Consider the following 14073-nt stretch of genomic DNA (forward strand, 5'->3'; position numbering starts at 1 on the left):
TTACCACAATAATGCAAAGTGCAGAATATTCCAGATATGCATTTCAACAGCAAACTGCAGTGACGTTACAGCAACGTTTAAAAATGCTGAATACAAACATTTTAACTATATTAAAAAAAACTCCTAATACATAATTAAATAAAGTAAATAAATAATGGATTAGCATTTTATTGCATGAAATATGTATTTGATACAATAGAAAAACAAAACTTAATATTTGGTACAGAAACCATTTACAATTGCGCAGTTTACGCAATTACAGAGGTCAGATGTTTCCTGTAGTTTTGACCAAGATTTGGCACACATCTTCCCGTCAAATATTTTCTATTAGGTTCAGATTTGGAGACTGGCTAGGCCCCTCCAGGACCATGAAATGCTTCTTTAGGAGCCAATCCTTAGTTGTTTTGGGTCATTGTCATGCTGGAAGAATCAGCCACTACACATCTTCACTGCTCTTACTGAGCATTGAACAAAATCTCATGATACATGACCCCATTCATCCTCTCTTTGCAGAAAAGAACTCCAAGAGTATGATGTTTCCAGCTGATCTAATACGTATTTTATGCAATAAATGCATTTTCTGGATTTTCTTTTAGATTCTGTCTCTAAAAGAAAATATAGTTGAATTGTACCTATAGTAAAAATTACAGACCTCTTCATTCTTTGTAGGTGTATCAAATGCTTATTTTCCTCACTGTAGAACATAATCAAAACTACTGAATTTCTTCATATCGAGTTTAAGCATTTTTCACATTATCATCATCATTTTGCTTGGTTTTTTTTCCATCATTTTAGATTTGTACATTTATGCTGCCAGTACCAGGTGGTTGATGTACTACAGATAAATGGTGATGGTGTAACTCCTGTTTTCTCTTCTGTCATTTGTCCCTCAGCTCTGGCGGCCAGTGGTGGCCAACCTCCCATTTCCAGTCTTGAGAGTGGCAGCAAGGTGCTGATGGGTGCTTGTGGAGGTCAGCGGTCAGGACTCCCATCTTCCCTCTACCTTAACCACCCCTCGCTGATGTCCATGGCTACAAGCTTGGGACTGGGCAACCCGGCCACCCCCAAGTCCGGCAAGGCTGTGTTTTTGGGCGGCATGAGCCCCTCCCCCTGCTCCAGCCCCGCCTCCTCCTGCTCTTCCAGCGAATTGGTACACAGCCCCCATTTAATGGGCGGGGCCAAGATCGAGTGACACTTCCAAGAAGCCAATCAACAGGAACAGGAGGAGGAACTGAAAAACCTTCTCCTTTTTCTACTTCTCGATTCAACCAAAGCATCTTTCTATTTCTCTCTCTTTCTCTCTTTCTCTCTCTGTCTCTTTCTTTGCCTTCACTTTCTCTCTTTCTCTCTCACTCTCGCGCTCTCTCTCTCTCTATCGTGCACTCTCCCGCTCTCCTCCTGATGCCAAAAATACACAACGAGGACGAGGGGAAGGACGAAGAGATGAGCGCGAGGACGAGAAGAAGCGTAGAAGAGGGACTCGTGAACAAACCAAAAAAAATAAATAAACATACGTGAAAAAAAAACAGACATTAAGAAGTGCAGGGAACAGAGGACGTTAACGAAAAACTATCCTGATCCTTGATGATCTTAAATGAGCCAAAAATAACAAAAGACCGCTCTTGATTGTGCTCTGGGGAACGGCGGAGGTACTCACACAGCAGGACTTACGCTTAGACGAGCCTGGAGTTCTTTAAACCAAAAATAACCACAGAGGTGAACTTTTAAAAGACTCGCAAAGACAAAGACAACCATGCCAAAATCCCAAATACCAAAAAAGAAAAACCAAAAACCAAAAATACGGAAGGAAAAGCTTTATCCAGAGGACCTGTAAATAGCTCAGCGTCCAGCGCCGGACCCACTGAGACGACCCAGCCATCTCCTGCTCCATCCTCCTGCTCCACTCGGCATCCTCTCATGTTGTCCACCAATCGTCTATCACTGTTTGTACATAATGTTAGACTTTTTCACTAATATTCCCAAATCTTAGTCTAATCCATTGTCTATATTGCCATTGACTTTTTTATACATGTCCAGCAGTCTAAACATGATCCATCTCTCTTATTTCTACCTCTCTTTACCTTGTTATTGTTCACCCACCTCCCCAAACTGTGCAGTGTCTGCTTAGCTTCAGATCATTGATTGTATTTGATGTTCTTGGTATATTTTCAGAGAAAGTGTCATTACATGTGCTGATCATCATCTTCATCATCACTGTCATTGTCTTTATCACTGTGTAATAAACCACAGAATCTTGTGCCACTTAAGGTCACAAAACATGGATCTAGGCCTAAGCCTTCAGTCTTGGTCATAAATGTCAGAACTTGTCAAAATCGTTTGCGGGATTTCTATTTTCTATCTAGCATGCTAATGCTATTGGCACCTATTAATGAAAGGGAAGGAGCTTGTTCTCAGAAGGGTGCTTGTCATTTCAACAAAATCAGCCAAAATTCTAAGAATATGCCATGACATATCAGGGAAATACGGGGAATTTGGTCACCACTATGACAAAAGTGTCCTGAAATAAGGGTTTTCTATACTGGATGTCAGTCAGCACAGTTTTGGATTTGGATTGGAATCAGTAATAACTATTGCTATGTTCAGACTCCAGACAAATCCCAGTTGGTTTTTAAATCAGGGGATGGTTTCCCAAGAGGTCTTTAGCACCAAGATGATTCTTAGGTGGTCAAGTAAGAATCTCCATGTTAAGATGTCTTAATGTTCTTGATGGTTTTTGAAAACCTGGCCCAGATTTGTTGAGATGACAAATGAATCTGCAAGAGTTGCCATGGTAACGAGGTCAGCTCCAGTGCCTTACCTTTGGCGCTCTTCTTGAACCCCCACACTTCCACCTCTCTGGATTTGAATGTTGTGAATGATGCAAAAGTTGAAACGTTGAAATCCAACTGAAACATCCAGAGTTGCCAGAGTGAGATACATCTAATACAAATCCAAATGTAATCACATTTTTTAAAAAAATATCCAAATTGCAAATGATCCAATGTGCAAAAATCAGATTTCATGTGGTTTCTGACTGTCTAGGCTTTCGAAATCTATCTGGATTCAGTCTAGATTGTCAGAAATTAGATTGTCTTAACATATCATAATAGTATCATTACAATACAGTATGAAATAAAAATGTGGTTCCCAGAACAAACAAATATTCTGGACCTTTGATTGGTCAGGACGCTCAAAGTTCTTCTTCAGTATTATCACAAAGTGCTACCTACTGCAAAGTCAGGTGCATAGGTGCATCTCTTAGTGTGCATCCAAGTGTCTGTCACCTTCATATTCATCTCCACATCATTGTTCTCTTCATTTCTTTTCACTGGTTTTGCTCTCATCTCATCTCCGTGTTGGATACCAAAGCAACCCATCAAACCCATCACCTGTAGAGTCCCCTGGAAACCACCTACTCAACCCAACCCACAATTTGAGAGGATGCCACGCCAAAACCCATCATATCAGAACTTATCATAACCTCAACTGGAGAGGACTTCAGTGAGGGATGACTTAAGGATAGGTATGGTATCAATATCTATCCTGAAGCAGAAAGAAGACAGGATGCTCACAGTCGACAAAAAACAAAAAACTTGTTACCAAAAAAGTTACCAAGCCAAAATTGTTGAGTCGAGGATGACGAGGCGAAGCGTTGGAGATAAAGACTAAAAGGGGAAGTTATTCCCATCCATCCATCCGTCCTCCATCCAGCTCTCAGATAATTTTAAAAGTGGTGGACGTCTGGACGGGTTGATCCATCTTCTTTTTCCTCACGCATCTCGAACTCTCGCTGGTTTGGGACGGAACCTTTAAGCGACCTCACCGAACAGGAAGTGGACGAGATGCAGCTGGTTCGTTTGTGGTTGGGTTTTTTCTTTTGGGTCCTGGAGGAATGTTCTTCATCTTCCTTTGACCCCTTTATTTGTTCCTTTCTTGTCCGTCTGCTTTTTCCGTGGAAGTTTTTTCTCTCCTACCCGCGTGGACGCCGTCCCTTTTTGCTGATGTGCTCTCATTTGGGAAAAGTATCGTATTCTATGATTATGGAGATGTCCTTTTTGGTTCGTTTTTTGGTTCCGTTTTGTTTCTAAATGTATCTTCCTTGTTCCTAGTTGTGCTAGAGACTATATCAGGATGTTGGGAAAAATACTGTGAACATTCATCTAAACAGATAAACTAGGAAACAAAGGTAAAAAAAAACACACACTCACGCAAACGCAAACACAGCATAACAAACCAAAGCTAAATACTGTTTTTAAAAGCTTTAAAAATCGAAACCAAATAGCAGAGATGCTCAAGATACACAGAACACTTGCACACCCAAAGATTGACCGACCCCCCGACCCCCTCGCCGCTCAGTCCTGCGACAGCGGCGGAGTCTGGCGGTGGTCGGATTCAGCGGAACCAGCTATCCGCAGTACCGTTTAGATGGAATGGATCAGTTAGTGCTTCTATAGATTTTGTAGTAAATCATCTATGTTATACTGCTTACTTATTGCTAATGTATAGAAAAAAGTGAAAAAGCAAAAAAAAAAAGAACAAAAGAAATGTATTAACCTGATTTTAGACCAAAAACCTTTCTTACCGTCTCTTTTGAATTTTGTGTTTCCAGCCCCGCTCCCCCCTACACACACTGTTAGTAGTGTAAAATTGTTTTATTTTAATTTATGATGTTTAATTTATTTTACTCTTAATTATTTATTTATTTATTTATTTATTTATTCAGTCCTGAACGTGTTTTTAACGCCAGGTTTACGTTCGAGGCATCGGAACTCCAAGGCAAACCTTTTCAAACCAAAACCATACATGAATGCAACCCACCGGTCCTGAGAGGTCCGGTGACATCACGGGGGGGAGGACTCGAAGGTCGTCCCCTCCGACCCTCTGCTGCTCCTCTATGGGTGGAGCCTCACTGAGGGTTTAAACCAATCAGGGTGAAGAGCAGCACTTCGTCAGATGCAGGCGTTTTTAGTATTGTTGTTTTTTCTCTATGAAAGATTTCAACATAATGAGGCAGCAGATTTAAGTATAAGAAGTGTAAAATTTGTTGAGGTGTAAAATTTCTCAGTTACCCCAGATGTACCCGTGACCAGTCAAGACGTGTTTTGTGAGTCCAAATTTTCAGTTTTAATTCAGTTGTAGTTTTAGTTTTTCCACTGAAGCTACAACGCTACTGTTAATAGTCACACAGTCACAATAGTTTACACTATTTGTAAATATAGGTCCCTACACTTTTATCAATCAGTTTAAACCACATCCAGGTCTATATTAAGTTGGTGTAGACTTGTCAATGCATGAATTCACACAAGCAAGGCTTTTAACAAGTGTTGTGTGAAGTCAAAACCACCATTGAGAGCTTACGAACTTGAATACTGTCTGCAGTACACAGTTTTGGCTACTGTGAATATTGTGAAATACTCCAGAAGTGCTCCAGTACTGCAGGTGGCGCTATGACATTTTATGGTAATTTCTATTGACTGATTACTAAACTACTGCTCACCATCATTTCTCCAGAAGTATATAATATAATATATATTTACCTGAGCAAGGTACAGATTTCTCTCCTGAAAACTGATTATTTGGGTGAGTAAAATGCTTCCATTTATCTACAGCAAGCTTAGATATCCAGTATTTTTACCTAAGGATGAGTTTTCCAGCACTAAGTACTGGGTGAAGACTGGGTGTAGCAGCATTAGCATTAGCTACAGCACTAGTTCTAGTAAATGCTGCACGATAGTGCTAGACTAAAGAACTTTAAGTGTTCCGCTAACCCAGGGCACTATCAGCTAAGAGTTTATAGCTCCCACATAGCTTGTTTTAATGGCGAAAATGCTAATGTTGAGATTAGCGGCTAATGCTAATACTTCTGAAGAAACTTCACTAAAAACTCACCCACATAACACTGCACTTCAGTGGAGCGGCTTTTCTGCTCCTTAGTACCTGACTGGTAGATTTCATACATAAAGCGCACTGGATTATAAGGTACACTGACAATTTTTGGCCAAATTTAAGGATTAAATGCTTCTTATAGTGTAAAATATAGAGTAGGCTATTCATGGTACACATGTGACAAATTTCTTTGACAGTATTTTGACTCACACACAAGATAACGCTGTTTTCAAGCAATCTGCTGAGGTAACATTTTATAATTAACTTACTTTAGATTTTAAGATTCCTTTCAGGGTTTCGTTTTTGTTGTTTCCTTTAAAAAAACATATGTCTTTTCACAATTATTCACAATAATGAAGGTCATTTTTGGACATTAAAGACCTTAAAGAAGACCTCAGATCAGGTTTGGACATGTTGACAGGATTTATAGTCCTGTATTTCCAGAAAATATCTATAATTACTACTGAATGTTAGTGTCTATTAGCAACGTTAGCCTTTAGCAATTAGCTCCACTGCTAACCTTAAGAAGCTCTTTAGCTTGGAACTCAAAACTATAATTTCTGTCTTTGTTAATCCGCTACATCTGGGGTAATTCTGAATTATGATGGATCCTTGAGTTTATTGAGAAATTCTCTCTCTCACTTTAACGTAGCCGTGTGCTAACCGTGTTGCTGTTGTTGTGCTTGATGGTATCGGACACAGTGCTGCTTGGAACCTTGACCTGAAAGCTTTAAACAGCTACAAAACCAAAAACTAAAAACTGGAAGAGAGGAAAGATGGAGGGAATTGTTTGAAATACCAAAAACAGAGGGATTCTCTAGGGCTTGGAGTGTGGAGGACTGGATAAAAAAAAAAACATGTAGCTTAGCCAAACAGCTAGATAGCAGCTAAATGCTGTCTCCATCTTTCTCTCTGTAGTGCTCTGCTGGACTTCTCTTCCTCCTTTCAGCTTTTGCTTCTCGTTGTCGGTGTCTGTCTGGACGCGGAACAGAGATAGTTCCTCAAATACCTCACTCTCTTTGGCGATGAACCAAAAACCATAAATAGCTTTAAGAAGAATGATGGAGCGCTTGTGTCGAGGGCTGTTTTGGGGCAGGCTGAGGAAGGTCGTGGGAGACATTTAAATCAAAAGGCTAGAGGACTTTGTGCTGCATTATTTTAACATATTAATGAGGATCCATAAATTATATAAAATACAGTACACATAATGATCTTTTTTTTTATTATTTTAACATTTATGATACTTAAACTAGCATGCTAATATGCTAACATACAGCTCCAGAAAAAAAAAGAGAACACTTATATAATTTTACTATTTATAGGTATATGTTTGAGTAAAATAAACATTCTCTACTGAGAACATTTCTTCCAAATTTCAAATAAAAATATTCTCATTTCAAGCATTTATTTGCAGAAAATGAAATTTGGTCAAAATAATGAAAAAGATGCAGAGCTTTTAGAGATAAAATAATGCAAAGAAAACAAGTTCATATTCCTTTAGAAACATCAACAATACTAATGTTTAAACATTAGTATTTAACTAGTAATTTAATTTAATTAGGTATTTAGATTTAGATTTATTTAGGTATTAGATATTTGGTGGAATAACCCTGATTTTTTAATCACAGCTTTCATGCATCTTAGCATGCTCTCCACCAGTCTTACACACTGCTTTTTGGTGACTTTATGCCTTAAACTGCCGTCTGGAGATGCTTTGTTGGTCCTTCATCCAGACCGTAATTGACCTAGATAAGTGACATAGAGCATTGTCGTGGATTTGGAATTTGGGAGAAATATTGTCAGGAGTTTATAGAATAAAACTACAATGATAATTGTACTCAGTCATGTACTTATAAATTTAGCTGAATACTGAGTAGCATTGCTTTACTGAGTATATACAAATATCTCTCATATAATTCAGCAAAGTTTGGAAAATAACTTATTCTCCAGTAGCTACACTATATGACCAAATGTTTGTGGACACCCCTTCTACTGAATGCATTCAGCTGCATTCAGGTTGCACTCATTGCTGACAAAGACGTGCAAATGCAGCCAAACACAGTTTGTCTAGTCCATGTAGCAAAGCAGTATTAATATAATAGTAATCTTTTTGGAGCAGATAAACAAACATGAACATATTGGCACCATGCCTAATGCCAGGTTTGGGCTACAGGGGTATAAGGCTCCATCTAATACTCCTGGGATGAGTTGGAGAGATGGGGATAAATGAGTTGGGGTGGTATCATCCAACTTCCTGATCTCACCTACTCTCTTGATGCTAAATGCAATCAAGTCTTAACAACACCATTCCAAAATTTAGAGTTACATCAGCAGCCAGAGTCTGAGTCTGAGATTGAGCACAATTAGCCAAGCTCTCTTTGGATGGGCAGATCCAAAGTGGCTTTCTCCCTACATAAATTCCAATTTTAATACATTAATTGAAAAACTATGCTACTCTGGACAGTAGAGACAGTAGGGTTACAACTCCAACAAAACTCAAAACATAAGTTTTAGTAAAAAACAATGAATGAGCCAGTGTCCCAATACTTATGTTTATGTAGTGTTGCTAGCTGGAGCTAATCTTAAAGCTACAACCACTGGTCAACCATGTTAGCTATGTAGATGTCTGCTAACTAATCCCAGGTAGCAAAAATCACTCAGGTAATATCTCCAAATATAATCCAATGCTCAGCTCACATCTAGGCCAAGTGCTGCTTGTGCCAACAACCCGAATGCCAAGTATAATACAGCAATCGGCCAGAGATGCTTGTGCCATGTATAAACCAGCTAGCGAAACTAATATGACTACAATATTGGGTGTAAAAATGACTTATTTGCCAAAGTAGGCTACCTTCCAATTGCATCGATTCTTAGATTCTTAGAAGAGGGCAAGGTGGAAGGAAGGTGGAGGGACATCACAACCCCAAGCTATTGAAGATGACACTAAATTTTGATCCTTGTCTTTAGGAAAGGGACATAGAAGCCCAGTCATTTCCCCCATCACTACACAGACGTCTTTACTGACCTTCCAGCTGGTAATCATGACTCAGAATGACACTCCAGCAGCTGTCCCTGTCCTGAGGACGTAATTATGGCAAATGGGGGATGACTCAAAGGCAGCACCTGCGCTACGCCTTGGAATCACTGAGTGCGTTTTCATGCACATCATAATCTGGTTACTGCACAACATTTCTCAGTAATCTGATAAATTGATCAATTTATAAAATGTCATTTATAGGATTTACATTGGTTTCCAACCAGTCCTTAATCACACAGAATAAAAAGTGACTTAAAGATCATGTAAAACCAAAATTTCATTCTGCACTCTGAGCTAGATGATAAAGATTAGTTAAATCTTTCAGTTTCAGCATCGCTCCCAACGTGTTTGGACACCACCTTGTGGACGATTTTGGACAAAGCTTTCTTATTTTAACAACCACAGTCTGTTTTTACTTATGCACAGACTGAGAAAGCCCAGAATACTCTGATTAATAATTCCAGACAGTTTACGTGCACTGAGAAATCTGATTACTGAGCTAAAATCTAGCTTTCTTGTTCTTTATCAGATTTCTTTATCAGATTTTAGACCTTACTCTGTGTGATTAAAAAAAATTAAGAGTATTCTGTTATCTACTGACTACTACCTGCAGTAATCTGAATATGAGAGTACCGTGAGACCGTGCAATTGGCTATGCTCTCTCTGGGTGGGTAAATGTTAGGCAGCACAGATGTCTGTTAGATTATGTATGAGAGCTGGGTTGCTGTGCTTTCCTGGGAGTGCACTGCCAACCTAGTGATGCTGCTTCAGCTTCAGTTGGAAACAATGAATGTAAGAGGGTGTCCCAATACTTTTGTCTATATACTGTACCTATCTGAGGTTGATCTTATAGCTAAAACTACTGGTCAGCCATGTTCAATTTATAGCTGTCAACTAACCCAGATAGTTTGGTTTTGGCCCAAATACTTGGTTCACATCTGGGCTGATGTCCCAACACCCCGGCTGCCGAGTATAATATGGGAATCGGCCCAAGCCGAATGTGATGGCTTGGGCAATATATCAGATACTCTGTATCCCGAATATAAATTCGGGAGAAAATAAAAGTAAAAATTAAAAAGGTTTATAACTGGACAAAAAAGTCTTCGTAGTAAAATTTTCACCATGATTCAGCTCAAATGCTCCATATGAATTAATTTTGGACTCACTCTGGAGCGCCCCCTAGTGTCTGACAAACCTGAAACCCATTGTTTCGCAGGAAGTATATGGAGACCTTTAGAAATCATAGGTTGGGCTCTCTTTTTTATCCAGACGGGGTGCTGACTGTTTTTACCAGGTGATTTTTAGCCTAAATCATGGGCGAAATAGTCGGATCAGTTATTTTATCACATGTACCTCAAACACAAAGAGAGATCAGTCAGATATGGATCAGCGACATGCAATAAACAAACCGTTCCATAACAATAGAACTTACCTTCTCGTTTTTATATTAAAGTACTATTCCATTAAATAGGCCAGATGGTGAAAATGCCAAACTCTTTGAGGTAGATATTGTACTGTCTGTGGTCCTGTAGTGACAGAGGAAGTGACCACTAAACCCCGACACACCCTGTCTGCACAACACCCAGACCGGCTCATCCATTTAGGACCAGCATGTAGTTCAAAACAGATAAAAACAGCAGATAAAAGGAGGGCACATGATAATAATAGTAGCGTTAGGTGGGGCCAGCATCTCTCTTTTCCCCTCTTTTCCTCTTTCCATTTCTCTTCCTTGCTTTTGAAATAGGGCAGTATGACATTTAACACAAAGCAAACTTTAAGCCATAGAAGCTAATAAATAATCCATGATAGCTCATTTATGATACATATTAAATACTGAATAATTTACACCAGATACTGAATCATTCATAGCTATCACATAGTAGCTAATGAATAATTAATTTTAACTGCTAAATTCTTATTAGCTAATGAATAACTATTAATAGATATCGATTGATTCATGGTATCTACTAAATTTCTCATTTGCAGCTAACAATGTTTGGTTAGTAAAATTGTTTTCTGAATGTTACAGTTAACCTTCTTAGAATATTTAATTTATATTTAATTGGTTTTATACGTCACAGAAATGTAATGTTTGAGAGAATGTTACTTTTAACATTTTTATAACGTTGTGATGCAAAAGATTACTATTCAACACACATTTACAGAATGTTCCTTTAACATTACCGTATTTTTCGGACTATAAGGCGCACCGTATTATAAGACGCACTATCAAAGAACGCCTATTTTCTGCTATTTTTCCATACATAGGGCGCATCGCATTATAAGGCGCGTTAAGTGACACTAGAAAGGGTGCCTATATCAAAGTGAACAGGGGTGGCTTGCCGGTGGAGCATCTCAGTATACAAATCTAGCTATTTCAAAGTCAAACGAGTGCTGGATATTAATCTACACAGATTCCTCTCCTGAAAACTGTTTATTTGGGTGAGTAACGTGCTTCAGTTTATTTACAGTAAGCTTAGATTTCCAGATGTCCACTAAGGCTTGCTGCACCAGCGTTAGCATAGCTATCCGCTAGCACGCTAGCTAGTCACCTAAACTAGTAAAGTTAACCCAAACTTAAACGACAGCGTTACACTGAGTAATCCTGCGTGTTCTGGTAAGACAGTGAGATATTAGCTAGCGATTCGTCCCCCGTAGCTTGTTTTAACACGGTAAACAAGCAGATTACAGGCTGATAAAACTCACCTCTGAGAGAGTTAGCGCTTAGCATCTAGCTAATGCTAGCCAGGCAAAGCAGCACAGACTTACAGGCCGATAACTCACCTCTGAACGGTGAACGCTTAGCGATTAGCATCTAACTCTAATAATACTGCTCCAGCAGTATTAAAAGTGCTAAATTTAGAAAATACTGATCTCTGAACAGTGAAAAAGCTAGCTAGCTAAGCGGTTAGCATCTAGCTAATGCTATTGCTGCTCCAGCCTCGGAGCGGCACGGCTCTGAGTGTGTGTTTACTGCTCCTTACACCTGACGGGTAAAATTTAGATAATACTGATCTCTGAACAGTGAATAAGCTAGCTAATGCTATTTGCTGCTCCAGCCTCGGAGCTGCACGGCTCTGGACTCTGTATAGCACTGAAACTCTGTATAACGCTGCACGGAGTGTGTGTTTACTGCTCCTTACAACCTGACAAGTAAAATTTAGATAATACTGATCTCAGTGAATAAGCTAGCTAGCTTAGCGGTTAGCATCTAGCTAATGCTATTGCTGCTCAGCCTCGGAGCTGCACGGCTCTGGACTCTGTATAGCACTGAAACTCTCTATAACGCTGCACGGAGTGTGTGTTTACTGCTCCTTACAACCTGACGAGTAAAATCCATACAAAAGGCGCACCGTATTATAAGACGCACTGTCAATTTTTGTGAAAATTAAAAGTTTTTAAGTGCGCCTTATAGTCCGAAAAATACGGTATTTCTGTATTGTTACAGGCTAACCTTTCTGAAACCCTTTCGAAATGTTGCCAAATATTCTTATAACATTTCCTGTTAGCTTGGTAGCAGCTAATGAATAATTCATAGTAGATACTGAATAATAAATAGCAGTGACTTCATAATAGCTTCCTGAATCAATTGTATTAGCTACTCAAAGGTTTTAGGTATTTACTGAATAAATTTATACTAGATACTGAATAATTCAGAGCAGCATCTGAATAAATCATAGTATGTACTAAATGATTCATAGTATCTACTGAATTGATTGTTATTTTAAGTATTTACTAAATAATTAATAGCAGTATCTGAATAGTTCGTAGTGTGTACTAAATGATTCATAGTATCTACTGAATTAATTTTATAAGCTACCCACAACTTTTTAAGTACTTACTGAATCATTTACAGTATATACTGAAAAATTCAGATTAGATACTGAATAATTCAGAGAAGCATCTGCATAATTTATAGTATAAACTAAATTATTAATTTTATCTGCCCGAAACATTTAAGTATTTACTGAATAATTTATAATAGATACTGAATAACTTATAATATGTACTAAATTATTCATAGTATCTACTGAATTGACCATGTTAAGTATTTACTTAATAATGTACAGCAGATACTGAATAATTTGTAATAGATACTGAATAATATGTAGTATGTACTAAATGATTCATAGTATCTACTGAATTAATTGTATTAGCTACCCAAAACCGTTAAGTATTTACTGAATAATTTACAGTAGATACTGAATAACTTAGATTAGCTACTGAATAATTCAGAGCAGCATCTGCATAATTCATAGTATTTACTAAATTATTCATAGTATCTTCTTTAATTGATTGTATTAGCTACCCACATATTTAGTCAAGCATTTAATAAATAATTCATATTAAATACTCAATAATTCACAATCCTTACTATGTAATAAATATTACGATTACTACGTGAATAAAATTGCCTACAGTTTAAGAACTACAAAGTCCATGGCATCTCCTCAGCAGTGTGTGTGAATTGTTTTGTAGCCTCTTGGTGGAGTTTTTAACCTGTGAGAAATGATACCAAAGCAAACACTCCGCTAGGAGGACCGACGCGTCACACATGCAGGCTTTAAGCTGCTACTACTGTTTTAAGCTATGCTACGTACTGTAATTTTCGTAGGAATGGTGCCTCAGGATGTGCTCAGAACTTACAATAAAAACAAAAGAGCTCACAGATCTGCGATAGTCAAATTCCAGGATGCTGCTCAGCTTAACAGGCTATGCTAAGGATTTGACGAATGATGTAAATGATGCAAAGAAAGTGAAATTTTGCATTAAGCGCCATTTTGGAGGTATTCAAGGCTGTTCTGTGGTCTAACTGGATTGTTTTGTTTGAATTGACTTTGATGATTACATGGAGTAGCTGAGTTGTAGCTGTAGTAGCTGTCAGGCAATAATAATAAACATACTATCATACTATTATTAGTCATGCACTGGGATTATTTGCTGTTGGTCGCATTAATAGACAGACAGTCTGAAGTTCTTTGCAGATTTTTCAGATGTTTTTTTTAAACATAAAAAAGGTATTTTAATGCTATAAATCCTTTACACTAAGTCTGACATGTTTTCTGCCTTCTATTATAGCTCTTATAAATGTCTATTATTTTAGTTTACCAATCTGCTTTCTTTCTATCTTTCTATCAATCTACTTTAGT

At 38.2% G+C, this 14073-nt stretch overlaps 1 protein-coding gene across 4 annotated transcripts in view; it reads left to right on the top strand.

The window, feature by feature from the left end:
- The window catches only part of pou2f2a (POU class 2 homeobox 2a), a 96472-nt gene extending 86525 nt beyond the window's left edge, over nucleotides 1-9947 (top strand). For 3 of the 4 annotated variants that reach the window (XM_049480722.1, XM_049480724.1, XM_049480723.1), the window contains one exon: nucleotides 894-9947. In XM_049480722.1, the coding sequence (XP_049336679.1) occupies nucleotides 894-1192 (299 nt within the window). In that variant the 3' untranslated portion in view covers nucleotides 1193-9947. The remainder of the gene's footprint in view (nucleotides 1-893) is intronic. The other variant, XM_049480725.1, reaches the window with a different exon arrangement.
- The last annotated feature ends 4126 nt before the right edge of the window (nucleotides 9948-14073 follow it).

Source organism: Astyanax mexicanus, chromosome 6 (genome assembly GCF_023375975.1).
Source record: "Astyanax mexicanus isolate ESR-SI-001 chromosome 6, AstMex3_surface, whole genome shotgun sequence".
NCBI classification, from domain to species: Eukaryota; Metazoa; Chordata; class Actinopteri; order Characiformes; family Acestrorhamphidae; genus Astyanax; species Astyanax mexicanus.